Source organism: Scomber japonicus, chromosome 8 (assembly GCF_027409825.1).
Source record: "Scomber japonicus isolate fScoJap1 chromosome 8, fScoJap1.pri, whole genome shotgun sequence".
Lineage (NCBI taxonomy): Eukaryota > Metazoa > Chordata > Actinopteri > Scombriformes > Scombridae > Scomber > Scomber japonicus.
In genome coordinates, this window is record NC_070585.1 from 16,843,358 (window position 1) to 16,868,491 (window position 25,134).

At 40.0% G+C, this 25,134-nt stretch overlaps 2 protein-coding genes across 2 annotated transcripts in view; both read right to left on the minus strand.

Moving 5' to 3' along the window:
* The window catches only part of LOC128362576 (protein diaphanous homolog 1), a 39,943-nt gene extending 19,118 nt beyond the window's left edge, over window positions 1-20,825 (minus strand). Inside the window, exons 1-2 of the mRNA XM_053323368.1 lie at window positions 19,992-20,825; window positions 248-274 (exon numbers count right to left, since the gene is read on the minus strand). Of these exons, the coding sequence (XP_053179343.1) occupies window positions 248-274; window positions 19,992-20,090 (126 nt within the window). The 5' untranslated portion in view covers window positions 20,091-20,825. The remainder of the gene's footprint in view (window positions 1-247; window positions 275-19,991) is intronic.
* A 2,423-nt stretch (window positions 20,826-23,248) lies between these two features.
* On the minus strand, window positions 23,249-24,170 carry LOC128363300 (small integral membrane protein 32-like). Its single transcript, XM_053324260.1, has 2 exons — window positions 24,048-24,170; window positions 23,249-23,621 (listed from the first exon to the last, which is right to left on the minus strand). The coding sequence occupies exon 2, from the start codon at window positions 23,585-23,587 to the stop codon at window positions 23,249-23,251; it is 339 nt and encodes a 112-aa protein (XP_053180235.1). The 5' UTR covers window positions 23,588-23,621; window positions 24,048-24,170.
* Window positions 24,171-25,134: the final 964 nt, after the last annotated feature.

Here is a 25,134-nt window from a genome sequence, read left to right on the forward strand (position 1 = left end):
TTTACATGCCAAGCATTTCATGTTGTCAGTGTGCATCTTCAAAGCATGCACATCCAACGTGAGTGCAGCAGACAACAAAACAGTTACTGAACAATATGTGAGTTATGGTGGATTAGATTTTTGTGACAGTGACAGACGGTGACATGGCACTAAATGGATAATGGTGAGTTAGTTTTGATCAAAGACCGCAATCACAGATGGATGAGTTAAGCAAATAGGTGACAGTGACAAGCAGTAACAAACCTACCTCATCAGGAATCAGCCGTTTGAGTTTCTAAAGAGGATGAAGAGATGAAAAGGAGAAAATTGGCACGAAAGGGTAAGGAGAAAAAAAACGAACAGACGGCAGGAAAAAGCGGTGACAAGAAGGGAGGCAGATGGAGGGAAAGAAAAAGAAAGAATCTATTAGACAGAAATCAATTATGGCAGGTCCAATTACAGGAAACTCAGGAGATTGACAGCAGGATAGAGGGAAACACACTGTAAACAAATATATGTTATAACTCAGGTCAAATCACTCATACACATCTATAAAGTAAGACATCTAGAAGGCAGTAATTACAGGTGTGGCCTATTAGTAACAAATCAGCAGTCATCAGATGTAAAAGGTGAGGCAGAAAAGTATCAATATATTTTCAGAAGAGAAAAATATATTGTGGCACAATTACAGTACACCTGATATGCACTTGTATGTTTTGGCCACTAGGTGTCAGGATATACATAATAATGTATCTATTGCAGACCTATTGTCAGCAGTACCACTGTTTAAGTAAAAGCATGCCTTGGCAACTTCTATGAGGTATATATAATATTACATTTTGATTCAATTATTTTCATCACAAAAGGAGAAGGGATGCATTTCACCTGTCAAGCCATTTTCCATGTATTTGTCAAAGGACTGCAAATGGTACAATGAACAGTGGTTTGCTATGTCAACAGGGACCCAGGAAGGATTACTCTAGAAAAAGAAAACATCCTACCCACTGATATATATCAGATCATTTTTCCATTTAGGGACACACAAACAGACTAAATGCAGTGATATTCACAAATATTTTCCTTCTCTTGTTATTAGAAAAAGCCTGATGAGACATTTATGAGCATCTCTAGGTTTGGCTCAGCTTGTAGAAAAAAATCCAGGCCTGGAATGAAGTCATGTTTAGGGCAATGTAACTTTGGCCTTTGACACATTTATTACAACATCACAGTCAAAATGTAGGGCACCAAGGCCAAAACCTAATAAGTGATAATTACATTGTATGAGGAAGATGGTTGGTAATGTTGCTAGGCTAGCAAGTGTCATAAAGTCTGTTTATAGTAATAATTCATCCACACATTCAATAATTCATGTAGTATTGTGACCAACATCATGATACCTTTTCAAAAGTTAAAGAGACACAATCTGCCCCGCAATATACTTTGTGACTTTGGAATCTACCTTCATATGTTCCATGCTTTTCTCTTCAGTTCTAGTGTAATTCACTTATTTCTGGCTGTGATTATGACCCTGACATTTCTCTTGGTCATCCAAATTTTACTTATAGTCTCTCAGCTCTAAATTAAAATGTTTGCTGGTTTCGCACACTCAGCCGCTGAGAAAGCAACGTTTGCAGGCTTTTGTTCCATTAGTTTTTCTGTTTTATTTCTGTTCTTTTTCCCCCCCAATCACAAGGCCTGCTGCTTTCAAATTGTATTTAATTAGGATTTAAACCAAAATCCACATGATGTTAAGAGCTGGCCCTAAAAAATAAACACCAAATGAAAGGCATTTGGTAGTATTTTTAGAAACCTTTACTGTGAAGATTTTATAACCACCTTGGTAAAGTTATTAAGTCTTTCTGTGCCTCTGGTAAGGAACATTTGTACAACTACAGTAATGGTGGGATGTACCTTTAGTAAAACTGTCACAGGTGGACAAGTTAATTGGATATGCTTGTGTAGCAGGAGAATAAGAGGTAGAGAAGAGGAAGTAAGAAAGATAGAGAGAAATAGGTCCCTGTCATCACAGGGAGCACAGAACACACACACAAATGTGGTGCTATTCGACTTACAAAACGGAAATACACAGCTGACAAGCACAGTGGATTCTGGGTGATCACACGGGAAATTGAGAACAAGTGTCTCAGTAATAAAGCGATAGAGGTAGACGGAGGAGGAAGAGACAAAACCCACTCTTGAATTAAACAAACCGTTTACTTCCGTTTTTTCAACCCACAAGTACAGTTAAGAGTTTGCCAGCATGCATTCAGTACAGTGTAGGAGCCATGACTGTCAACTGAATGGACCCATGAAAGTTATTCAGAAACAACTGAAGAATTAGTAGAATGTATATTGTATATGTATATTGTCGGGTGATATGGCTTCAAAACTACAATATTAAAAAACACAAAGTAAATCATAATATGGCAATGAAAGCAACATTGTGTATGAAATAATGTAATAATTCAGTGCAATGAACGGAAGTATTACATTATTAAGCATTACAACAGAAAACAAAAGCTCCATTGACATATTGTTAGATGTTAGTCATGGCATCTGAATGGTCAAATATTCAGACAGAATAGGCCATTGTGTTACTACTACATTATACAGTGTTATTGTCCGTCTGTTGTTAGTGTCTGTTTTATGTCTCGGGATGCACTCCTCCAACTTTTTCTCTCCTGATACAGAGTTCAAGCCAAACAACAGTATTTTATTTTCCAAAATTATATATCTGTATACTTCACTGCATTTAACTTTGTAGAATCATTTTTGTGAGAGGTAACATGAGACTGAGGATTGTTGAGGCAATAAAAACCCACCCTGACAAAATGAACGTGACTAAAAGCAGAAATACTACATTTTTATGATTCAAAGAAAGAGTTTTTAATGGGTATCGTCACATCACGCCAATAACTATCCTGCTTTATAGGGTCAGCATTGGCTTAATATCACACCAGTGTACTGATGGTTGCATCTCTATTTTCTTTTATTGAGATTTTAGATGTGTTCCTAAGGAGAGATTACTTTATAAACACGATGTCACTATGCAACATTGCTGTTGTTACCCCAGAAACAATATTGTTATATAAAGAAGTTATGATCCTTTTCAAAAAAGACCCATGAGTATCAATAAGAGTAGCAGTATTGATATAATATGTATACTCACCGTAAATGAACACTGATTTAAAAACAGTGGTTTGAGAGAAAATTCAATCAACATTATTTGGATAAAGAAAGAATCCTTCCCATTGGTCCAGATTCTCACATTTGATAATGAACAGTTTATTATGTATTATGTTTTTTTTGTTTGTTTGCTCTATCATAAACTGAGTAGTTTTGGTTTTGGGAGTGTTGGCAATTTGAAGACATCTCCTGGGATTATGATGGGCATTTTTCACTATTTTGGGACATTTCATTGGCCAAATGATCAAATCAAAACTTCAATGATGAGAGCTCCCTCTGGTAGAGCTCCGAAGGTTTCACTCTAATTCTGACCCATAGCTAAACTCATAAAACTCCACAATTACAATTCCGACGGCTCCCCGAACACAGGCTGTTATCTAAACGAGCTGATTCATCTAATCAGCCCATTGTGACTGATTAGACGAAATGGTCCATTTGACAGGCCCGCTTGTTCTATAGTCTGCGTGAACATCAGTCTATCAACATCTTACCGAGGTAAACCACTTTTACCTAGTGCCCATGTTTTAACATAGACATGTACCAAAGAACAAAACTAAAAGGGATATTCACTATGGATTTGCTGCCCTTGTTGAGGCGCTACAGTAGCAGTGTTGATCTCTAGGAACCTGACGATACAACTTCATTTCAGTGGGCTACAATGTGATAATATATTGATTATTGGCGCATCTTGATGTAAAATGAGTACGTTGTTTCATGCTGCAGTGTGTGTTGGTCAGCGAGGAGGTGTTAAGTGTAGAAATTTCACAATATACTTCACGTTTATCTCTCAAAAGGTAACTATTTAGTCAATAAATCAAAAAAAAAGCTTGGGACTGCTGCCTTCTGTGAAGATTAACTCTAGCATGTGCGTGCTGTAGACGGTCCGGTTGTTGCAGTGCCCTCGCATTTAAGTTCCACCTTTTTCTTTCCATCAACATCACGTTATTAAATAACATTTGTAATATACATTTTTTACTTTTGCAAATCGATGCAGAATCGACCATGATGGATCTAAGAATCAATTTTTCCCTGTGTACATTTTTAGGAAAGGGCCGCACTGATGTTTGGCACCTGTGAAATGGAAGAAAAGCGGCTTTGTCAAAAATTGCATATTTGGTCTCATGCAATATGTATTTTAAGGGATTCCTGTTTAGACACACAAAATATGTTAAAAGGGATTGTACATTCATAAAAATACACATTGCAAATGATTTATGACTGCAGACTGACTGTGGCAGAGGAATCTGTGGCACTATTTTATTGGATACACACAAAGGGGGAGAGAGACTAGACGACGGACAGATCAGCAACATAAGAACAGAAATGCAAGTACAGTCACTTATTTTTCACACAGGTCCTTCCTTTTGACCGTAACAATCAGGACAGATAGAAAAAGACTATAAACTGATCAGAGATCTCGGTTTGAATTAACTGTTCACAAGAGGTGAAGCAACAAGAACTGATTGAAAAGTGTGCAGCTTCTACTTCATTCAGCTCGTCCCTATCTGACAGGATAGCTAATGCTAGCAAGCCGGCTATCTGCAGATATGACGTAAATATACTACAATACTTTTTCTTTAAATAAGGTGCACTCAAAAATTCAAACTGCAAAAGGAATTTCACAGTTGCACAAGAGGGCACATTTACAAAAATAAGAAATGAAGATCAATGCAATGATTACTGCTTCACAGTTTTCTGTCCAGGAGAACAAAGTCCCTGCAGTGCCACTATGCCAAGCTCTTTACAATGCTACTGTTACAAAGGGGGCATAATTACACAGCTGTGAAGGCAGCAGCAAAAATAAAGGAGAACAGGCAATGGGCTCTGTTTCTCTGTCTGTATCCACGACCAGAAAGCTGAGGAGAACATAAATCAGTAGATGCATCTGGCTTGTGACAGTGATAATAATAAGCCAATCACATTGTGTTGTTGATGTGTGCGTACCTGTCCTTATCTGTCCTTATCACATATTTAAGTAGGTAGGTCCTGAGAGTGAGAAGAACAAGAATGAAAACTATGTACAGTAAATGCAAACTGGCAGAAAGCAGAGTGGCCACTTTTACATGCAAATGAGTGAAGCATCCACATTTCTGTCAAAACTGAGACACACTAGATTAATAACATTGCTGCACAATATGGAAAAGGCTGATTTTTCTGACAAGGATGTGACATGCCTCACCATTTACCTTAGGGTTACATTTATCAGTTAAGTGAATAACATCCTTCCATTATTGTTTTATGTCAATCTTATATCCTGCTTTATCTTCTATTGTTTTACCATAGGTCTAAATATATTTAGCAGACAGCATCTTTTTATTAATTAAACAAACAGGAGTTTACAATAATAGTATGAAATAACAAAACTGTACTGCAAGCACAGACTGATCTATGGTCTACCATGATATATCAATAATAGGGTTGGGTGCATTCCCATTTATAAAAATCAAACAAGGATTACAGCCACTGGATGGTACACTATCCCCGCAGCACTGAAGCACTATGTTAAAATGAATCGAGTGAATGATTAATGAATATTTGTTTTATTAACATGATTCACTTATCAGTAATCGCCAGGCAGGAATTCATGTCAAGCCTGGTCAATTAGTGTAGTAGATCTGGATGATTTTAACTGTGACTCAGACTTGCCTGTAGGTTCAGTTCACACATAAACATTCATTGTCCAGTACTAAAATATATCACATGTTCCAGCCAGTAATTAGCAAGGGACTTTTGTGGTGTGTTGTGCTGCTATCACCATACATAAAAACTTTTGTCCCACACATTCATTGTATAGACTAGAGCTTGAAACTACTTTGGTCTTATGACTGCATGGAGTATTTATAGAAAGAGAGAGAAAATGGCCTGTCTGCCCAGATGGTTGTGGAGTTACTGCACTCAATTATGTCTGTGTTCTGTTATTTGTAAAGTGTAACCTGTAGCGTTAGAGTTGTAATATTTCTGGATATTAATACTGTGTGGATGGGTCTGGGAAATAGAGTTGGGTGGGGAAGAGGATTATCAGTGAGTGAGAAGGGTGTGTTGGTGACATGAATGTATGCAGAGGACAGTTGAGGTGGAGAAGGTGAAGATGGATCAGGGTGATGAAAGTGTGGGAGAAATGTTCAAAAATACTCAAAAAACACTCACCTCTGAACGTTACTTAGACAAAAAGATGGTTGTGGTGATACAGTGCAGTGTGTGTGTGTGTGTGTGTGTGTGTGTGTGTGTGTGTGCACCCGTATATGTGACTCATCACGTTGACCACACCAAGATAATATTGCTTATTGCTTACAGTGTTTCCATGGCTACAAACTGAGTGTACTGATGTAGCAGAGGGGGAAGCAGCGCTTGTACAGGCACACCCAGACACAAGTGAAAAGTTTTCTATTCATGCAGGCTCAGCAGGAAATTACTAAACAGCCTTAACATATGACACATACAAAAAGGTTTGATAAACGGTTTTCCAAGGAAAAAAAAACTCTCCCTCACATTTAACAGCTAACTTTGCCCTGAGCTGAAGAGCCTTGCTTTACTGACATATTCAAACTCAAATAATTAAGGTTGTGACATCCTCTGACACCCTGAAAAGATAAAACTCTTCATGATCCAAGCAACCTGTGACAAAATCAAACACAAACAAAACGGCAAAAAAAAAGACTCCCAAACTAGCAAACAATTTATTTACCAACGCTGTGAGGACAGACCGTCAGAGATCAGAGTCTTCACTCACTTCCCATGTAAAATTGGACTTCTTCCAATTATTTCACATCTGATCTCTAAGCTATACTTTTTTATAGCAACTACACGCCTCACTGACCAACTGACTCAAGGTGCATTTGAGTACACTGACTGACTGTGTGAGAAGCATTATGATTCTACGTCCGTCCAAGTGGGGCACGTTTTCTGCATGACTGCTCCTTGTCCTTGCTTTACTGTTATTAATGGAGAAAACAAAAGCCAACCAGCCCCCACCCACCTGCATTTAAAAACAAGGGAGGCCACTGTTGCCCTGTCTGTCTCTTTGTACGCCTCCCTGTTGTCTTCTGATTCTGACAGAACAAACCCTGATATTCAATCAATAAAATGTCAATCAGTTAATTAATGTCCCAAACCAGCTGTTGTGTCCTTAGGAGAAATAACAGCTTTCTGATTGAACTAAAAATATCACCTCTCTCAGTTCCACAAATTGTATACAGCGTGCTATAACCATGGTGTGCTGTTGCATGACCCAATTGTATGCATTTCCACTGTGCCCTATAAAAAGGACATTGGGGGCCTTGTTATAATTTATTGATGAATTCAAGTTGAATTAATTCAGTAATTAAAAGCAACTTGAACCAATAATAAAAGAGATTAAATTGTAAAGCAAGCTGAAAGTGAGCAATGTGTGAGGAAATCTCCAAACCCCAAAACCTGAAGCCAGCTATGCAACACCTTTCACAATTTCATTCGTGATCTATGAAAATTTACATTTTACATACACATCACAGCATACCACAAATATTTCCATTGTGGAAAATAATTATAAATCAAACTTAAATAAGTTCTTAATTACATTTACAGAATAATATGTGGAACATATTTGGGTATTAGTTAAAACTGCAATGTGAAAAAGTCAATTTTATACCATATTTCAAATTATTCTGGTGGCATTTTTTTGTAATGGAGTTAGGTTTTTGGTATCATTTAAAAAATTATGATACCAGTACCCTTACAAAATACCACCACTCGTCCCCATCCAATTGATTTTTACACAAATACATTTTGAAAGGGTGCAAATTGTTGAAATATTTATTAAATAATTCTACAAAACTGTACAATTAAGTATTATCATCACAGACTGTATGGGTTGCTGTGATAGTGGGCCAATCACATGTCGCAATAAACTGAACAATGTCTGTGCTACTGGTAAGTCTTCCAAGTCTCACTGGCTTGTGAATTGCACAGTGATGTTTCTGTCATGTAGCCTCCGATCTGAAAAACTACCTCCAAAGCACATCACATCTCATTCGAGGCATTTCAACAGACATTTACATTGTGTGTGGTTCCAGATGAAGCATCACAAAATATGTTGTAGGAAGAAAGATCAAATGTATATTAGGTTTCATTCCTCTGTCTATCATCCATTTTGTTACTAAACAGACCATATTTAATTAGTTCCCTTAACAACCAGTACCATGACAACAGGCAGGATGTAGATTCATTTTCTGTGCAGTGCATGACAACGGGTTCTGAACCTGTCAACTAAGGGCTGAAACTAATTATTTTCTAAAAGTGTCATATCTTACTTCACTCCACCATCAGTGACATACACAACTTGCGGTTAAAAGGTTTTGTACCGTTTTTATGCCAGTGCAAGCCTTGTAATTGGACAAAATGTTGTTTATGAAGAACATGAACAGGACTTTTACTTTAGGGAGCCCTGGATGATCAAACTGTACTTGTGTAACTAATAACTAATAAATTAATATAAACTAAATATAAAGGAATGCTTGGTAGGGAAAAACAAAGCGAGTCAAACAAACAGATAACACACATGCACAAACATAACAACACAGTGACGAAAGCATCACAAACACCAACAACCACACACAGCTGTGAGTAAGAAACAATGGGGAGGGGGCAGATTAAATAACACAAGACTAAGACTAAGCCTATAATTTGGAGAGGAGTGGGATTTGATGAATGGGTTTCACAGAAACAGTAAGTGATATTTAAAGGAAGTAAGTCTGAGTCACCAACACTAATAGAACACAGGTCAATTATACCCTTTGAGGGCGAGAGGAGGAAGAGAAGAGGAGGGTCTATGTTTATACGGGTCAGGAAAAAACTAAAGAAGCACTAAAATATTACAGTGGAACTCATCTCCATCTCCCTGAAATATTACAGTGGAACTCATCTCCATCTCCCTGAAATATTACAGTGGACATTTGTTTTACAAGCAGCTTTGTTACAGCAAAGCTCTGTCAATACTTCCAGTTTGCTTTTCCTCCGCAGTTGTTTGTGGTGTGTTCAGTCCGTGTAGTCAAATTTTGGAACTCTTGCTGCCAAGCGGATGCACCAACCACGAATTGGCCTTTACACATCATCACCAACAACAATGGAACTTAAAATAGGCCATTATCTGTGCCATTCACAAGTGGCATCGAGCCAGGAGTTGATACTGCCAAAACGCAGAACTCATTGATGAAATAACATGACGTTTCATATTCATAAATAATTTTCTATTTGCCATTTATAGATTCAAAGATAACAATGGCAGTCACTTTGCAGGCATTGTCTTGCCATAACTGCAACACCAAACTGTATACATCTCCTGAAATGTCACCACAAAATCTAAAATGTTTGTTATCAAGATTATTAGACTGGGTGCACTTTCTCGTTAAGTCTCTGATTTGTGGCACTTGTGGGATATGTCTCCACCATTTTTATGTTGTCTGCAAGTACAATTTCTGCTTTGCACCGATATATTTTCCTACTGATTCACTGCCAGTGCTGCAACACCTCAAAACAAGCTTACTACTATTGCAGGCTGATTTGTTTCATGACTTCACACTTTATGAGACTCAGTCTACTTTGTCCTTGTGACAGTCATTTTAATAGAGGTTAAAAAAAACCCTCTAGTGTTAGGGTGTAAGGCCTTCAGAGTAATTTTGAATAACGACTGGAGTTCTTAGAAGTGTTAACGCTGCTACAAAGCACATTTAAACTCCTCCATCTACTCATACTGTCTACAGACAGAGTGCAGCATCTATCAGCAAAGTATGTAACCACATTCCTCACACACATACACAAGTTCAATGTATACAAATCTCAAACTTTCACCGCTATCTGACCTCCAATTCGTTCTACCGCCCCCCTTAGATACTAATACTTACTGATATTTAGCTAATTAATATTAAAGTAGCCGTATGTAAGAAATATATTCCAAGTAATCCTAAAATGGCCCTAATATGTCACCAGACATTAAGGAATCATGTTAATTTCAAACACTGATATCACTGACAGCAGTAGTCCAGCCAGAATATTCACATTTGAAAAGCTAAGTGGCAGCCCACAAGTAATGTTTATGCTGTCATTCTGTGTTTTGACCTGAAATGCCACCCACCACCCATCTATCAATCACAAAGTCATTAGCATTTCAACATCCAGGTTGCCAGTTGCCACTGAGCTGCAGCTAGGAACATTGCAGATAATGTCTGATCTTACAAAACCAAAAAAGCCTTGTTATGACTCTCAAATACGTTGTGACAATTTGAGAACCAAAACAAGGGTATGTATAGGAGATGCCTTTGAAACATATGGAGACGGCTGGAGACGGCTACAGCGGCGTAGAGACAACTCTACACTGCTGTCTCTGTAATAAAGCACTCAGCTGCACCTGTTGATACGAAGGAAAGGAGCAGCTCACTGTGTGTGTGTGTGTGTGTGTGTGTGTGTGTGTGTGTGTGTGTGTGTGTGTGTGTGTGTGTGTGTGTGTGTGTGTGTGTGTGTGTGTGTGTGTGTGTGTGTGTGTGACGCTCTCCTCTGCTCTCAGACAGTCTGTTCAATGTGGGGATACTAAACTTTATTCCGCTTCCCTGTTATTTCTAAAAGTTCAAAACACTGACTGGAGGACAGAGTTGCTCCGTCAGAGAGCGGCTACAAGACGATGTTGTGTTAACTGTGGTGGAGTGAGGTAGAGTGGATGAAGAGGGAGGGAGCGGTGACAGTAAGAAGCCGGTGAATCAGATCAATAACACGTTATTTTCTGATTGTTTCACAGCGGTTACGTTCAACAATGAGTAATAATAACATACACATTAGCCAGTCAACTGACACTGTGCAGACATCCCAACACTCCCGGAAGTTCCGGGAGTCTCCCGCATATTGATAGCATCTCCATGACGACCGCAAATGAGACGTATTCTCCCGGAATCTGGAGAGAACGAGTAAGAGCGCGCACTAGAGAGTGACAGCGCCTGACTATAAATGCAGTGCGTGTGAGAGCAAAGCATCCTTATAACTCTGTGTTGCCGCTGATTAGACCGATCACACACGTGGGCCACAGTACCATTTCTAAACGCTTGGTGTCAGAGTTACATACTTCCACTTTAATACAAGCCAATGTTTAAATACGAACCAGTGGTGTGGACTATAAAACAAAGACTGTGTAAAAAAGGGGGGATAAAAACAAAATCACTACGTGGACCCACATTTCAACAACTCATTCCCATTTTCCATGTGATTTCCACTGGCAGAAATCTGTGACTTTGTCTAAACAATGTTTTCATGAATACATTGAAACAGGACATTAACTTTTGTTTAGGCTGAAGCTTTGACTTACAGTACATCATCAGTGCTGCTGACAGGTTCATGTGCCAGTAGCGTTTCCAGCCTCCATTCATACCTCTTACCTAATGTTGATACACGTAAAATCTGTCAAAATGATGGAGGAATGTGCACTAAAATATTAAAATATGTACATGAAAAAAAACTGTACAAAGCTGCACATTTCTGTCAAAAAGAGAAACTGAAACATCACTAAGCTGTATTTGGGATTTGTCCATATTAAATAGTAGATGATACTGCCTGTGGCCTGATGCAGCTCCATGTTTGCTCCACTTGTTTGGAGACTGTGCATGGGTGTTAAAGTCGTTGCTATACATTGGCTGACACAGTAATTATAATTTGAAGTAATGACTTAGTTCACACACTCCTCTCTAAGGCACTGCAGGGTGTGCATGTGTGTCCAGCAGCTAAATTGCCTACACAGCCTTAAGAGTAACGGGCACAGACTGCTGTTCTCCACACACTCGGCTTTGAGAGCAGCAGGTAGGCGCATGCTGTTTACCGTCGTGCTGTTGACATACACAGAGCAGTCTGAGATTAGCTGTAATCTGTCAAAGGGGAGACTGTGGAGAGTCACAGAGGAGCGCTGAGCTGTAATCCTACCAAAACCCCCTACACACAACATAGGTAACACGCACGGTTAAGAGCATTCATATCTTTGAGGATCAGTCTACAGGTCTGTCTATCCAGCTGACTGCTTGTAAGAGAACTGCTCTTAAAAAGGCAGAGTGTAAGTACGCACCACTATTCGTATGTGGAGACAGTCATTAATGTAACTCCATGTCTTTTCAGAACATTATCGGATGTCACACCTACATCTACTTTTAGAAAAATAACTAGCTGTACCTCTATACTTCTTGTAGAAATTTTAACACTGGTAACTTATTTCAACAGAATGGATAGAATAACATTTGATTTTGAGGAGATTTTTGGTGACCTAACTAATCATTAGTGCTCACATAGATTTTACCTTTACCTCTCCTCACAGAAGACCACCACCATAGTTTCTATTTAATCTGATCAGGTTTTGAGGTAGACAGCAGAGCTTTCTGATTTCCACTACCCCCATTAAAATGGAGGTAAATGGAATCTAACTTGGTGATGCTCAAAGTTTTGAAAAATTACATTTGAAAAACCAATAGCAGAAACATTGTCCTGATTACACAGTTTAATACAGTTAGCCTGTGTTAGCCCTCTGCGGTCTCTGGAATGTTTCGAACTTGTCCATTAGGCTGTAATGATAAAACCTTGCTCTATGGTTTAACATCATCCAGGCCTCCAAATTGGAGTGTGTGTGTGTGTGTGTGTGTGTGTGTGTGTGTGTGTGTGTGTGTGTGTGTGTGTGTGTGTGTGTGTGTGTGCATAAACATATTTACTATCCCAATGGTACCTCCCAGCACAATGGATGGAAAGAAGGGAGGGAGAGTGATAAGGCAATAGCAATAATGGGGAAGAATAAGGACGCATCCTGTTCGCTATTTTTGCACAACTTCCTGTCACAGCCCTCAGAATTTGTGAAATAATATAACGTGTGTGTGTGTGTGTGTGTGTGTGTGTGTGTGTGTGTGTGTGTGTGTGTGTGTGTGTGTGTGTGTGTGTGTGTGTGTGTGTGTGTGTGTGTGTGTATGTGTGTATGTGTGTTTGAGTGAGTGTGAGTGTATGTGTGTGTGTGGGCGTGTGTGTGTGTGAGAGAGAGTGTGTGAGTGTGTGTGTGTGTGAGCTTGCATGCATGCACTTGTGCACATTCGCAACGAGAAAAAGCAAGAAGGAGAAGTAAGATTTAACAGTTGACAAATTGAGCTTGTGAAAAATAAGTGAACAGTTATGAGTACAGAGTAGTTTGAAGTACGTATTTTTATACATTTTCCAGAAGAATATACAAACCAAGCCTGTTGACACACTTCAGACCTCGTGAAGGCCTTTGGCATACATCTGTGCTGGTAAAACTGACTGGTGGCAAATATTGAATAGCTCAGAGCAACATCTGCAAACAGGCATTTGTTGCAAGTGCTTCTCATAGTAAGAGGAAATAAGGGTGACAAAGAATGACGTGCAGAGAAACAGAGTGCTCTGTTCCCTTTACAGCCTCTCTGTATCACACTAAACAACACATGCATGGCAGCATGCAAACTCTAAACAAACACAGACGGGACTAAATTATTTTTGCATAAGTAACACTAAAACAGTAAGCTGCACCATCTGACTAGGAACATGGGAGAGGTGTGACCCTGCATTTTTACTGCGAGTTGAAAAGCTGTTGACTGACTCTTCAGCCCTCACACTGATCATGCAGCTACCCAGTGTCAAGCCCTCTGTCTACAAGACTTCACGTCACCATTTGCACAGCAGCCTAAATATAACGTGTCTGATCAGTTAGCTTAATAAGTGACAGTATGGCAGTAGCAAAAATACCTTTGTCTTCAACCATGCAGAATGTTTACACAGTGGTTTGGACAGACAGTCAGGGCAGTTGCTTACAGGAGAATATACTGCAGTGAGTAAGAGTGGGAGAGATCTTACAGTACGTCATTTTACCCTGTTACATATCCATATAAAAGGACCAGTCAAAGGCTGAACTCAGTCAACAGAATAGGAAGGTGTGTCCAAACATTTGACTGGTACTGTATATATTGTAATATATTTGAACGACATGGGAATATTTGGTAGAATTAAATACCTGATATTGTCTAAATGTATAGGGAGGTGTTATTGAGCTCTATATCCATATAATGCATATGAATGCATCCCAACATTCAGCAAAGCTAATAAAATACTCCAGCAGTCTGACTAGGTCTGGTATAAATAAATTCAATACTGGTACTGCTTATTATAATGATACTTAGTATTACTCTTATCAATACACTTCCTTAATTTCATGGAATTCAAATGTATAACTAGGTGCACCAGTGTACCCTTTATCTCTTTAATTTAATGAGGGCTCTAGAGTCACACAATAACACTGGCAGGAGGGAAGTGCACTGACTACAGGACAAGCTGCTTTGCTGTGAAAATCCAAAACACTGCAAATATATGACACTTTGACTTTTAGTTTGTCAGCTTTTTCTCTGTTGAACACAACTGTTCATAGCATAAGTTGTAGGAGAGGTTCGCTTTGTTAAAATGATCCCCTTTTTCAGAGCATTTTTAACCTGCGTACTGTCACAACACTAACTCCAGAGAGAGAGTAAACACAACAACAATGTGGTCATGCAACACTAATGAGTGCATCATCATGTGCAGATGACTTGACACGGAGAAAAGTTAATTTTAACACTAGGCAAACAAAAAAAAGTCAACATAACACAAACAAACGGATGAATGACTTTCAAATTACCCACAGCTGTACTGAATACTGTTTTAAGCGAGTTTTTAGTCTAGCTTTCATTACACTGTTTCTCTTATAACTTTATTTTATTTTAGATTTTTAGTATATATCTTAAAACTATTTATTACATTTTTTTCACATACATTGGTCTTAAATTGTTCTTTGTAATTCTTCTTTTGTTTTTCTTCTTCTTGTTCCTTCTCTTTGACGTTCTTGGTCAACACTGTTTTATTATTAGCTTATAAATCAACTGTGAAGCACTTGAAAAATGCTATATAAATGAAGTTTGACTGATTTATTGATTGATACTGTTGCTATCAGTAACGTAGTTCTGACCCATCGCTAAGTGATATTATTTAAAGTGGTATTTTATTACAGCCTTCCCAGGAATGCTCTGCTCGTGTTCAGAGGTGGAGAGATAATTACTGCTCATATGAAAACCTTTCTTTGCCTGAAGCAACATACTTGAGCGACCACTATTAGACAGTCCCACTGATATCAACTGTACTTGAAGCCATCAGGTATTTTATGCTACATAAAAAGAAACTACATAACAACCAACCCAATGAGACGAGTTTCCATTCTGTGTATGGTATTTCAGTGTAGTGACTCTGCATTCCTCTGTGTGCCTGTCTCAACAAATTGGTCACCGGCACTTTTATTACACAACTCACATCCAGTCAGAACAGGCTTCAGAGCAAATCAAACGCTGCCCTCAGCTGAGCCAACAGCTGCTCCTTTTCCATCTTTACAGTACAGTAAGGACAGACCAATCATACATTAATCATTATGCCCAGTGATGGAGGATTATTCTAACAGTGTTTTAATCCCATCTAATTACTGGTGTCTGAGCAGGACATGAGTCTAACTAGAGGATGAACTAGATGTCTCTTCATGTTAATCTCATTAAGTTAACAGTTTATAGGTTAAATACACGTTGAATCACAAGAGGTGGCGCTATTCATTGTAGGTTGAAATTTTCATTCATGCTGCACTTCCAGCCACATCTCACCAGGAGTTTCTATCTTTGTCAATTCATAAACAACACCTGCCATTAAATTAATTAAATCACAGACTGGGTGTGACCACGGGGTCAACATCCATGAACGTTTCAACCACACAGGGCCATGCTGCAGAGGTTTGCTACTCTCTGTGTGATTGGATACATAATCACCCTTTAACTCCATTTTTACAATCAACTCTGTCATTTAAGCTTTCCGTACCCACTTATAACTTGTCATTTTTGCTGACTGCAACCCCACTCATGCATATTTCCTGCCTTCTTCAATCTCTTCATCTGCATTTCTCTTTTCTGGCTACTTTCCCACTCTTTCTTTTTGCTTTCTATCACACACTCTCTCTCTCTCTCTCGCTCTCTCTCTCTCTTTCATTGCCTCCCCCAGTCCCTGCTCATTGACGGTTCACTTGTTTTCCCTTGCTCAGCCCTGCTCTCTAAAATGCTGTTCACTCCGAGCCAAGAGGCCCCCACCACTAGCAGTCCATTAACCACTCCACTTTCACGCTGGTACTCAGTCATCCCATCCTCTACCTCACAGTATGCTCTTCTTCCCCTGAGATGTAGATAACAGGATACTATGTCTATGATTGTGTGTGTGTTGGAGGAATAGCACAGACAAATGCATAAAAAAAGAAAGAAGGCAAAAGGGACCTACTCTTTAACTACTCGACTTGACTCACACTACTTGAGTCAGACTATGTTGTGACTGGTTTAAATCATGCCGTTATCTTAAATTAAGCATTCGCTGAGGTGGTTCCCCCAGGAAGTCGGTGCGCTGCTGCACAAAGGCACATGCAGCACCAGACTTTACACTTGAGGGAAGGTGCACTTGTCATTGCAATTAATCAGACCTTCAATGATAAAAACACCTGTGTTGAACACTTATCTCAACACACACATATCAGCAGACACAGAGGAAAACAACTGCCCCATAATTTAATAGATTTTTTTTGGTTGTACAAATAATCAATGCGGTCATTTATCACTGTGTAGAGCTGGGAGTCTCTGGGTACTTCACAAAAAGTCAAAGCTTTAATTCAGACTGCTCAAACTGCTCAAACAAGGAACTATTTTTTAAATTTCCAATTTCCATTTTCTTGTTGTATGCCCACATTCACAATATACTAGTTATTTATGTAATAAAAAATGTAAGGTGGCGCTATCAACACAACTACAGCGCACATAGCTATTAACACAACTTGAAGTAATCAAACTAGTAGGTTAAGATTGCATGCATGAGCAAGTCTGAATATTTTCGTACTGGGAATCAAAAGAGAAAATATGCACTGCGAAGACACTTGCTTAAGAGTTTACTGTTTAGCATTTACTTTAGCACTACAGCAGGTTGGTCTTGTTCAAATTCCAGGAAAAAGTGCAGTGTGTTTACATGTTGGTTATGTTGCTTGGAAGCCACAGGTCACATACTGTATGATGATATTAGCATTTCTTTCAATTATCAGGATTACCTACAGTCACTTTGAGTGCATTTTTATGTATTGTAAGCCATCCATTGACACAGTTTCCATGAAAGTGAAAAATTCTGGCTCACAATCTCAACCCATGGGAATATCAAATTGATTGAGATGACAATATGAAATCCCAACAACAAGTAAATAATCGATAAAACTCTGAGAGAAATGCAGGGATGTCCCAGGGGCCCCAGAAGAACATGCTCAAGTTCAGTTTCCTTGATAACCTATATTCCTCATCAGTGCCAGAAAAAGTCAACTTCTGCTAGAAAATACATGAAAAAAAAGATAACCTGCCAAACTCAACAAGCTGTCCTAGCCAGAATCTGTGATCTACAAATTCACCTTGTATCCCCAACAACTGTCCAGGGCAGTGATCCCTGGCTAATCCACACTGAGCCTGGCTGCTGGGTTGAGCCAACCTGTTTATGTCAACAGCAATCGGAGATGCTGATCCTTTGTGTCTCTCTGGGCCTAAAGAAGCCTGCATCAGGGCGAAAAGCTAAAATGACCTGATTTTTGGCTTCAAACTAAATTTTTGGAGCATGCTCATTTACAGGTGTACCTGAAACCACAGCGAGACATGTTAAGCATTCTTGTGAGACATAACTACAGGTTACATGCGAAACACCAGCCAGTGAAAGAACTGACACACTCACAGACTCACAAATACAGACCTACAGAACACAATGCATTATTTTGTGTGATAAAGCTACAACACACATGATGGGACAGAATGTGACAAATACACTAATTCATTTTTATTATTAAAGAACTTGAAAAATGACAAATTCTACATGTTTCAGACAACAACAGTATTTGTCTTAATCCCTAAACCCAGCTGAAGACAGTCAGGGACATTATTCTAACAACATACTGTATAAAAATACTTAATCCATCCAATCATGGATTCATCCAAAAACTGTTCCTGTGTCTAGAAAAAGCAACAATGACTAAAGCTGGATAAGCCACCCACACTGCTTCATTCAGTCGCAGACAACACAATGGATAGACATTCACACAAGAATGATTATGGGTTGGAATACCAAACACCGAGCTGACTGAAGACACCACACACACGTCACTAAGTCATACATATCGAATCAAGTCATTATCACTGGCATGTCTGAATAAAGGCCAGAGACGAGTGATGATGAGATCATGGATAAGCTTATGTCACTGAGGAAGATAAAGATGATGTTACGCTGTAGATTAAGTCTACACCACACATGGTCGTACGTCCCGTAGCCTCTGTCTGAACTTTAACCATGGCTTATGTGTGTGTTGCATAATGAATATTCTGTCAGGGTGGGTTGACGTTTCAGTTAGCGTACACTCAAGTCAAGGACACACCTCACTTTAAAAAGGTGGGCACACACACAGACATGCACTCACACTTTCAGGCAGACTCATGCTCAAGCAAAGACACACACACAGTTATCTCAGGACATTTCACAATTTGTTTCCGTCTATGACTCATATTTACTTATTGCCTTACCACAACCTGTGCCTGTGTGCACATTAACAGTACAGCAGCTGTAACCCATTCATCTCAATTAATGTCTTTATTTCCACCTACTTCTCCATCTAATCTTTGAAAATAAAAATAAGTAAATAAGTGTATACATTTAAGGTAAAGTATGGACAGTGTATGCTAGTATGGACTAACTGTCTATACTAATGCACCAGCTCTTCTATAAAAACACACCACACCACTAACAAAAACTAAATTCGGCTTCCAGTCCTACTGCCTGGCAAACTTGCTTTTGGGTGCGAGCCCAGGTGGCACTATTTACATGAGAAAGTTCTCAACAAAAAGCTTGAACAAACTGTTCTAGTCTAAAAAGTTGCTGAAAGTTACATTTGATTGATTGTGTGTGTGTGTGTGTGTGTGTGTGTGTGTGTGTGTGTGTGTGTGTGTGTGTGTGTGTGTGTGTGTGTGTGTGTGTGGTGGACTCGATGACCAGATGTGTTTTCTGTATTATCCTCTATGGTTACCTTGTCTTAGTGTATCCAATATCAGTTTTCACCTGCTACCAGACATGGCCAAGGGGTAAAGTTACGCAACAGTATGCCTTGCCTGATGAAAACATCTCTACTGGTGACTTCTACTGCCCTGCTCCCATCTAAACAACAGGCTGGATGACACATGCTGACCCAGCTATGTTGACACCTCATGATGTCATCATAATCAAGTAGGCTTGAGAAAAGTCAATGGGCCATAGCCACCTCTAAATGAGAATAACACTATCATAAACTTGGTCTAGGAGGTAAAAGTTATACTGAATGTATAGCTTTTCATATGATTTACAAAGAATGAGACCTCTGATTCATGTATTGAAGTGTTGCAATTTGTAGAAAAAATAGCTTAAAGTGTATTGCATAGTACAAGTCCTCAGAGTTGGAGTTACTTCCCTTTATAATGACACTTCTCTTGACCTGAATCAAGAATCCTGCAGGGCAACAACTCAGGCTCAGCTGACAGCTGGTGAACAGCTTTACAGGGTGAAAGTAATTACAGGTATGGTGGAGCTTATTTGGTTTATAGCTTCACTTGAAAGATGAGAAGAAATGTAACCATCGGTGAAGTTTGGTGCAACACTTTTGAGTTCACTGCATGTTAACTAAACAGATCTCAACAGTTGACACCAAAAGTGCAGAGAGCTGTACTTGTTATACTCACAAATTTCTTTTTCCCATCTCCATCCTCATAGTTCTTCTTTGATTTTTTGTCCTTCTTGGGGCCAGCAGCTGAGGCAGAATTTCCCGTGTTTGGATCCATATTTATAAGTTATTCCGTTTCCTTTAAGTGAGTGTCAACATAAAACCATGAGGCGGGTGATCTCCCTGAACTCAAACGTGTATCGCAAAGCAAGTGTTTCCTCGTTGACGTTGTTTCTTTACTATAGAAATAGGAAACTATTATTCCACTCTCGGGCCCTGGCTACTGTCCCGGCTAACTAGCCACAACTAGCACAAGGTTGCTAATAATTTGGTAAAAAGCCAACCACACCGTGCGAGCACCTCGCTACGGTTGGTATTACTGAAGGAGGGAAATTCAAAGCAAAGCCACAAGTCTTCGGGGCAACAAGTAGATAAAACAACCTGTTGCTCCTGTAACATATAAATGACGACTTTAATTACCAGTATAGACCAGTATCCACATGTAACACAGACCGAAGCTTTAAACAAGGGAAATGTAACTCCCGAAAGTAGCTAACGTTAGCTTTAGCTAGGCTAGCTTGCCTGGCTTCAGTAGGTAAAGTCTCCGTGGGAACAAAAAAAAACCCTCTCCTCAATTCCACAAGTTGTTTCAGCGGCTACAACACGGACGGCGAGTTGGTGTTAGGGAAAACGTAGCTTGACTGTGTCTCCCAAATTAGTTTCCATGTCTGCTACAAGTTTAGTTAACTTTTTTTTAACCCCTAACTGACAGTCGGGGAAGTGACTGCCGTTTCTAGCTAAGGCGCAGTCTTCCTGTTCTTCTGACAGGCCAGTCAAAGCTGGCTGGGGAGGAGCCTCCTCTCTGCTGCTACACCTGAGAGGATTTAACGGAGAAATATACCCTCACTGCACAGAGCTGAGGGTGCAGTCATGTTCAGAGCACCGTGACAGGGTAACACAGGTCCCTGCGGAAATAAGAGCTAGTTTAACTTCTTACTTATGCTATGGAAATTATCCAAATTCTGGAAAAAGAAAGAATGCTTAAACCAAGAAAGATTAGCCAACCATAGACTGTTTCCATGGCATCGTGATGTGTTTAGAGCAACATGCTGTAAAACCCCATTATGTCAGAATTGTATCATTATAATAATAAATTGAGCACCTAATAAATGAGTAACGTCACAGACTAACTCAAGTGACAGTCGGTGGGCCTCCTATTGTAAGTAGGTTAGTTTTACAGTTCTGCACTCAATCAGTACTTGTTTAGTCTTTTTTAACCCTATTATAATCATCATGTTTATTACACATGACCTATAGCTGTGGTGTGAATGTGTACAGGTTAAGACTGCTCTTCTATTTTTCACCACTGCTGTCTATCTGTTGGCAGTATAACCATATTATAAAAATACAACAAATAGGCTATTTGAATCTCTGGTGTGTTTAAAGTCAGACTAGAAACCCCTTCTCGCAAATATAAGGTTGCACCTATCTAGATGCTGCACAAGCAATCCACTTTAACATATGTGAAATGGAAGATGTAAATAATTAACTATTAGTCGCCACTAGTAGGCTAATCCCCTTAATTGCAATGCAAAGATCCTACTTTAGATCTGTCTTTTTTTTGTGCAGGTGTTTTTGGTTTTAAAAGGTGATATGTCAACATGATTAGCGTGTAATGAGTCTACTTCGTCAGTTTGTTCTGTGAGCATACTGTGAAAACCATCAGACTTAGTGCTCCACCAAGCGGTTAACAATATAAATGACAGACGCTGCGGTGTCACAGGAATTAATGCCTATCAAGCAAAATAAATGTACCAGTGTTTAATAGGGAGCACCTGGAGTGTATCTTACGATGTTTTAAATCTCTACTTCTATGCATTCAAAATAAAATTGGCACTGACAGAGTTGTAGAAAAAATAGGCTACATGAAATTATCTACAAGTCAAATGCAGCAAATGACTGAATCGAGAAAGCCCATACCCTATTGAATGTCATTTAGCTGGTCGATATGGTGTTGTGTTCTTTGATTGCAACGTCTTGTTTTAGTGCCTTTCAAATCCGGTAGACCTACATATTTTAATCACGCTCCACAGACAACAATCACTGCGTTCAGCTGTCAGTGCAGAATGAATGTTCATTGGAATTCAATGACTGCTAGAGATAGTCTCTCTCTCTCTCTCTCTCTCTCTCTCTCTCTCTCTCTCTCTCTCTCTCTTTACAAAGATAGGCTCATCTGTCTGTCTAGGTATGTGAGAGATGTTTTCCAACAACAAGATTGGAGAGGATTTGCGCATCACCGGTGGCACTGAAACCGACAACAGTTTGGTTTATCGCTCACGACTCGTCATATACTTCAGCCTCAAGTCTTCACTCTTTGGGATATTGGTGCTATAAATTGCAGACGAGAGGTTAATTAAAAGTAAAAGTGCGCGATAACGCTGGCAGCCCTATGGCACTCGTAAAAACGCCCCATACGGACGTTGGCCCATCACATCAGCAGCTGCAGCATCATCATTCATAAACAGTTGCATAGATGAAAAGACTTCAGCTTGGGAGTATTTGAATATCTTTATGTGAGGCCTGCAGTCTGTCATTTAATAATCATTTTACAACGGACAAAAGGGTGGAAAATGTGTGCTGATGGCATTATTTCACAAGACAAACAGTTCAGTTACAGTTATACAAAATATCTTATATACAAACTACTGTAGACCCATTCTAAGTTTACTTAGGTCACATTTCCACAGAAAAAAACAAACAGATTCATCTTGTCAAGGCCAGTGTAAAATGAAAACTATGAATCTGGACATAAACTCGCAGGTGCCAGGGCAAATTTCTTAAACAATAGACGCTTTAAGCTCACTGCAAGTAATGAACAATTTGTTTCCAAAGTGCACTGTGGGATTAAGGGAGATGATGGATGTTTTCACATTTCCTTCTTTGATTTCCAGAAAATATGTTAGTCATTAATTTGATCAAGAGTTTCACTTCCTCTGTCATCCTCCCATCTGCAGTAGGCCAACACCATAAAATTGCACCATAATGCTCTGAAGTGCTTGTTTTGGGCTGGAAGTGAAAGAACCTACGTAGGTTACTTTATGCCCTGATCTGCAATGTGAGGTTTCGTTGGGGGTTTTGGGCAATTTAGGCCATCGAATGTGTCCAAGAGACATGTTAAAGGCAACAACTTCATGTATACAGTTCGTGCAGCAGAAGTTTGGGGGGCCAGTAGGTTCCTAACCCCACCAGAGTCTCAATAAATCCCAGCGATCCAGCCTACTTGTACGATGTCCGGGCCTCTCTCAGCGACCTGTCATATGGCATGGAGGCGAAGAAAGAGTTCCGGAGCTGGCAGTTGATGAAGAACACAATGAGCAGCACCAACAGGAAGAGCAGTAGGCACATGACTATGTAGGTGATCAGGTCCGGTTTGTGGAGCTCTCCATCGCGGAGCCCTCCACCCCGCCCCGTGGTGGGTCTCAGGAGTGCGGCCACACTTACCGAGCCGCCGTGGGAGGCGTTTAGGGAGGCGGGGGCGTGCGTGGACGACTGGGCCATGAGTACCAAGTCGAAGTCCGGCGTGTCGGTGGAGTTCAGGAGGATCTGTCTCAGCATGGTGCCCTGCGTGCTCGCCGGCTGCGTAGGTCGACTGGAAAGGTGAAAAGACATGGAGAAGGTTTTGAAGCCGACATATATAGGATATACACGGATATGTGTACTACATCAATATGGATAGGCCTATCATATTTATGCTTCAACAACACTGACAAAAAAGAAATTAGCCATTTCTGTGTGACATTAGAAAAAACGTTTAGGATAGGAATAGGCTAATAAAATCTCAATAATACCTTGTCACTGATAAACTCCATCCAGTAGAATATCTAAACTTTTTGCGCATAGTGTGCCATGTCACAGTTATGCCATATGTGTTAATGAAAAAGTAGGCTGGAGTCACTGTAAGTCCACACAGATTCCTAGAAATATCATGGGACCTTGTGATATTGCTCTTCGTGGAATTTCACAGCAGCGTTAAACAAACCCGAGACACAGGGTTGTAATTACTAGGATCACTTACTTTGGGGTGCTCTGCGAAGAGTTCCGCAGGTGAGCTGGAAGAGACAAAATCCCGGCTCCGCATTCCTCAGTGTCCCCGACTCTGTCCGTTCTAGCCCCACCGAGGACGGGCTGTGGTGAAGCGGCTGGTCGATAGCTTCAAATCTTCGCCCGCAGCCCATATGTCACTAGGTGGGATATCAACCGAATGTCTCTCACCGTCACCACATTAAGACGATCTGACCAAATCCATATACCAGTAGTGATCAGAGCGCCAGTGAATGAACAGAGTGCCAGTTTCCACTTGTTGGTGTTTAATTCCAAGTCATCCTGCCACGCGCGAGGTTAAGCACAGTGAGGGTTTCGTCGGCAACTGTAGCGCTATCCAAATGACTCTATAGTCTGGCATAGGTGGTGGAGTTCAACGGTGATCATTGCGCACACGTCCTCTTGTGAGTGGTGGTGCGCAGCAAAATAAGATCGCCTTTAGCCTACTTGTGCGTACAGAGCGCAGAGGAAGGTCAAGCCGTAACCCCAGTTTTTCCAGTTCTTTGTTGGTTCTTTTATTCAGTAAAAGGTCGATATACCTGTCAGTTAGATGTTACCGACGGCCTGCCCTCACGGGATGATCAATCCAATAAAATATTACATTAATAGAGGACAAAAAATGCTGCACACTGGGAGCACAAACAGCCTTCCATCCTTGCCCTGGGTTGCGTGTGTATGACGGAGCGAATGAAGGAGAAAGAGAGAGAGAGAGAGAGAGGGAGAGAGAGAGAGGGAGAGAGAGTTGCAGATCAGGAGGGAGGAAGGAGGGCGCTGGAGGCACGTCACAAGACAGATATCTGTTTATGAAAGTCACAAGAACAAGCCATATCTATCTATCTATCTATCTATCTATCTATCTATCTATCTATCTATCTATCTATCTATCTCATCTTATCAAATGATGAGAGAATGTTGAGTCTGAGCCATTTCTGGGCCAATGTGGGGAATGTCTCACACTGGGGTGATGAGAGAACAGGAAAGGGTGTGAGATTGGTGAGTGTGTGTAAGATCTTGTATGGGTGATTCAATTTTAGAAAAGGTCAACCAGGTAGTCTAACTGT

Excerpts from the sequence above, each read along its gene's own strand:
- LOC128363300 (XM_053324260.1), bottom strand. The coding sequence starts at position 23,587 with ATGCTGAGACAGATCCTCCTGAACTCCACCGACACGCCGGACTTCGAC.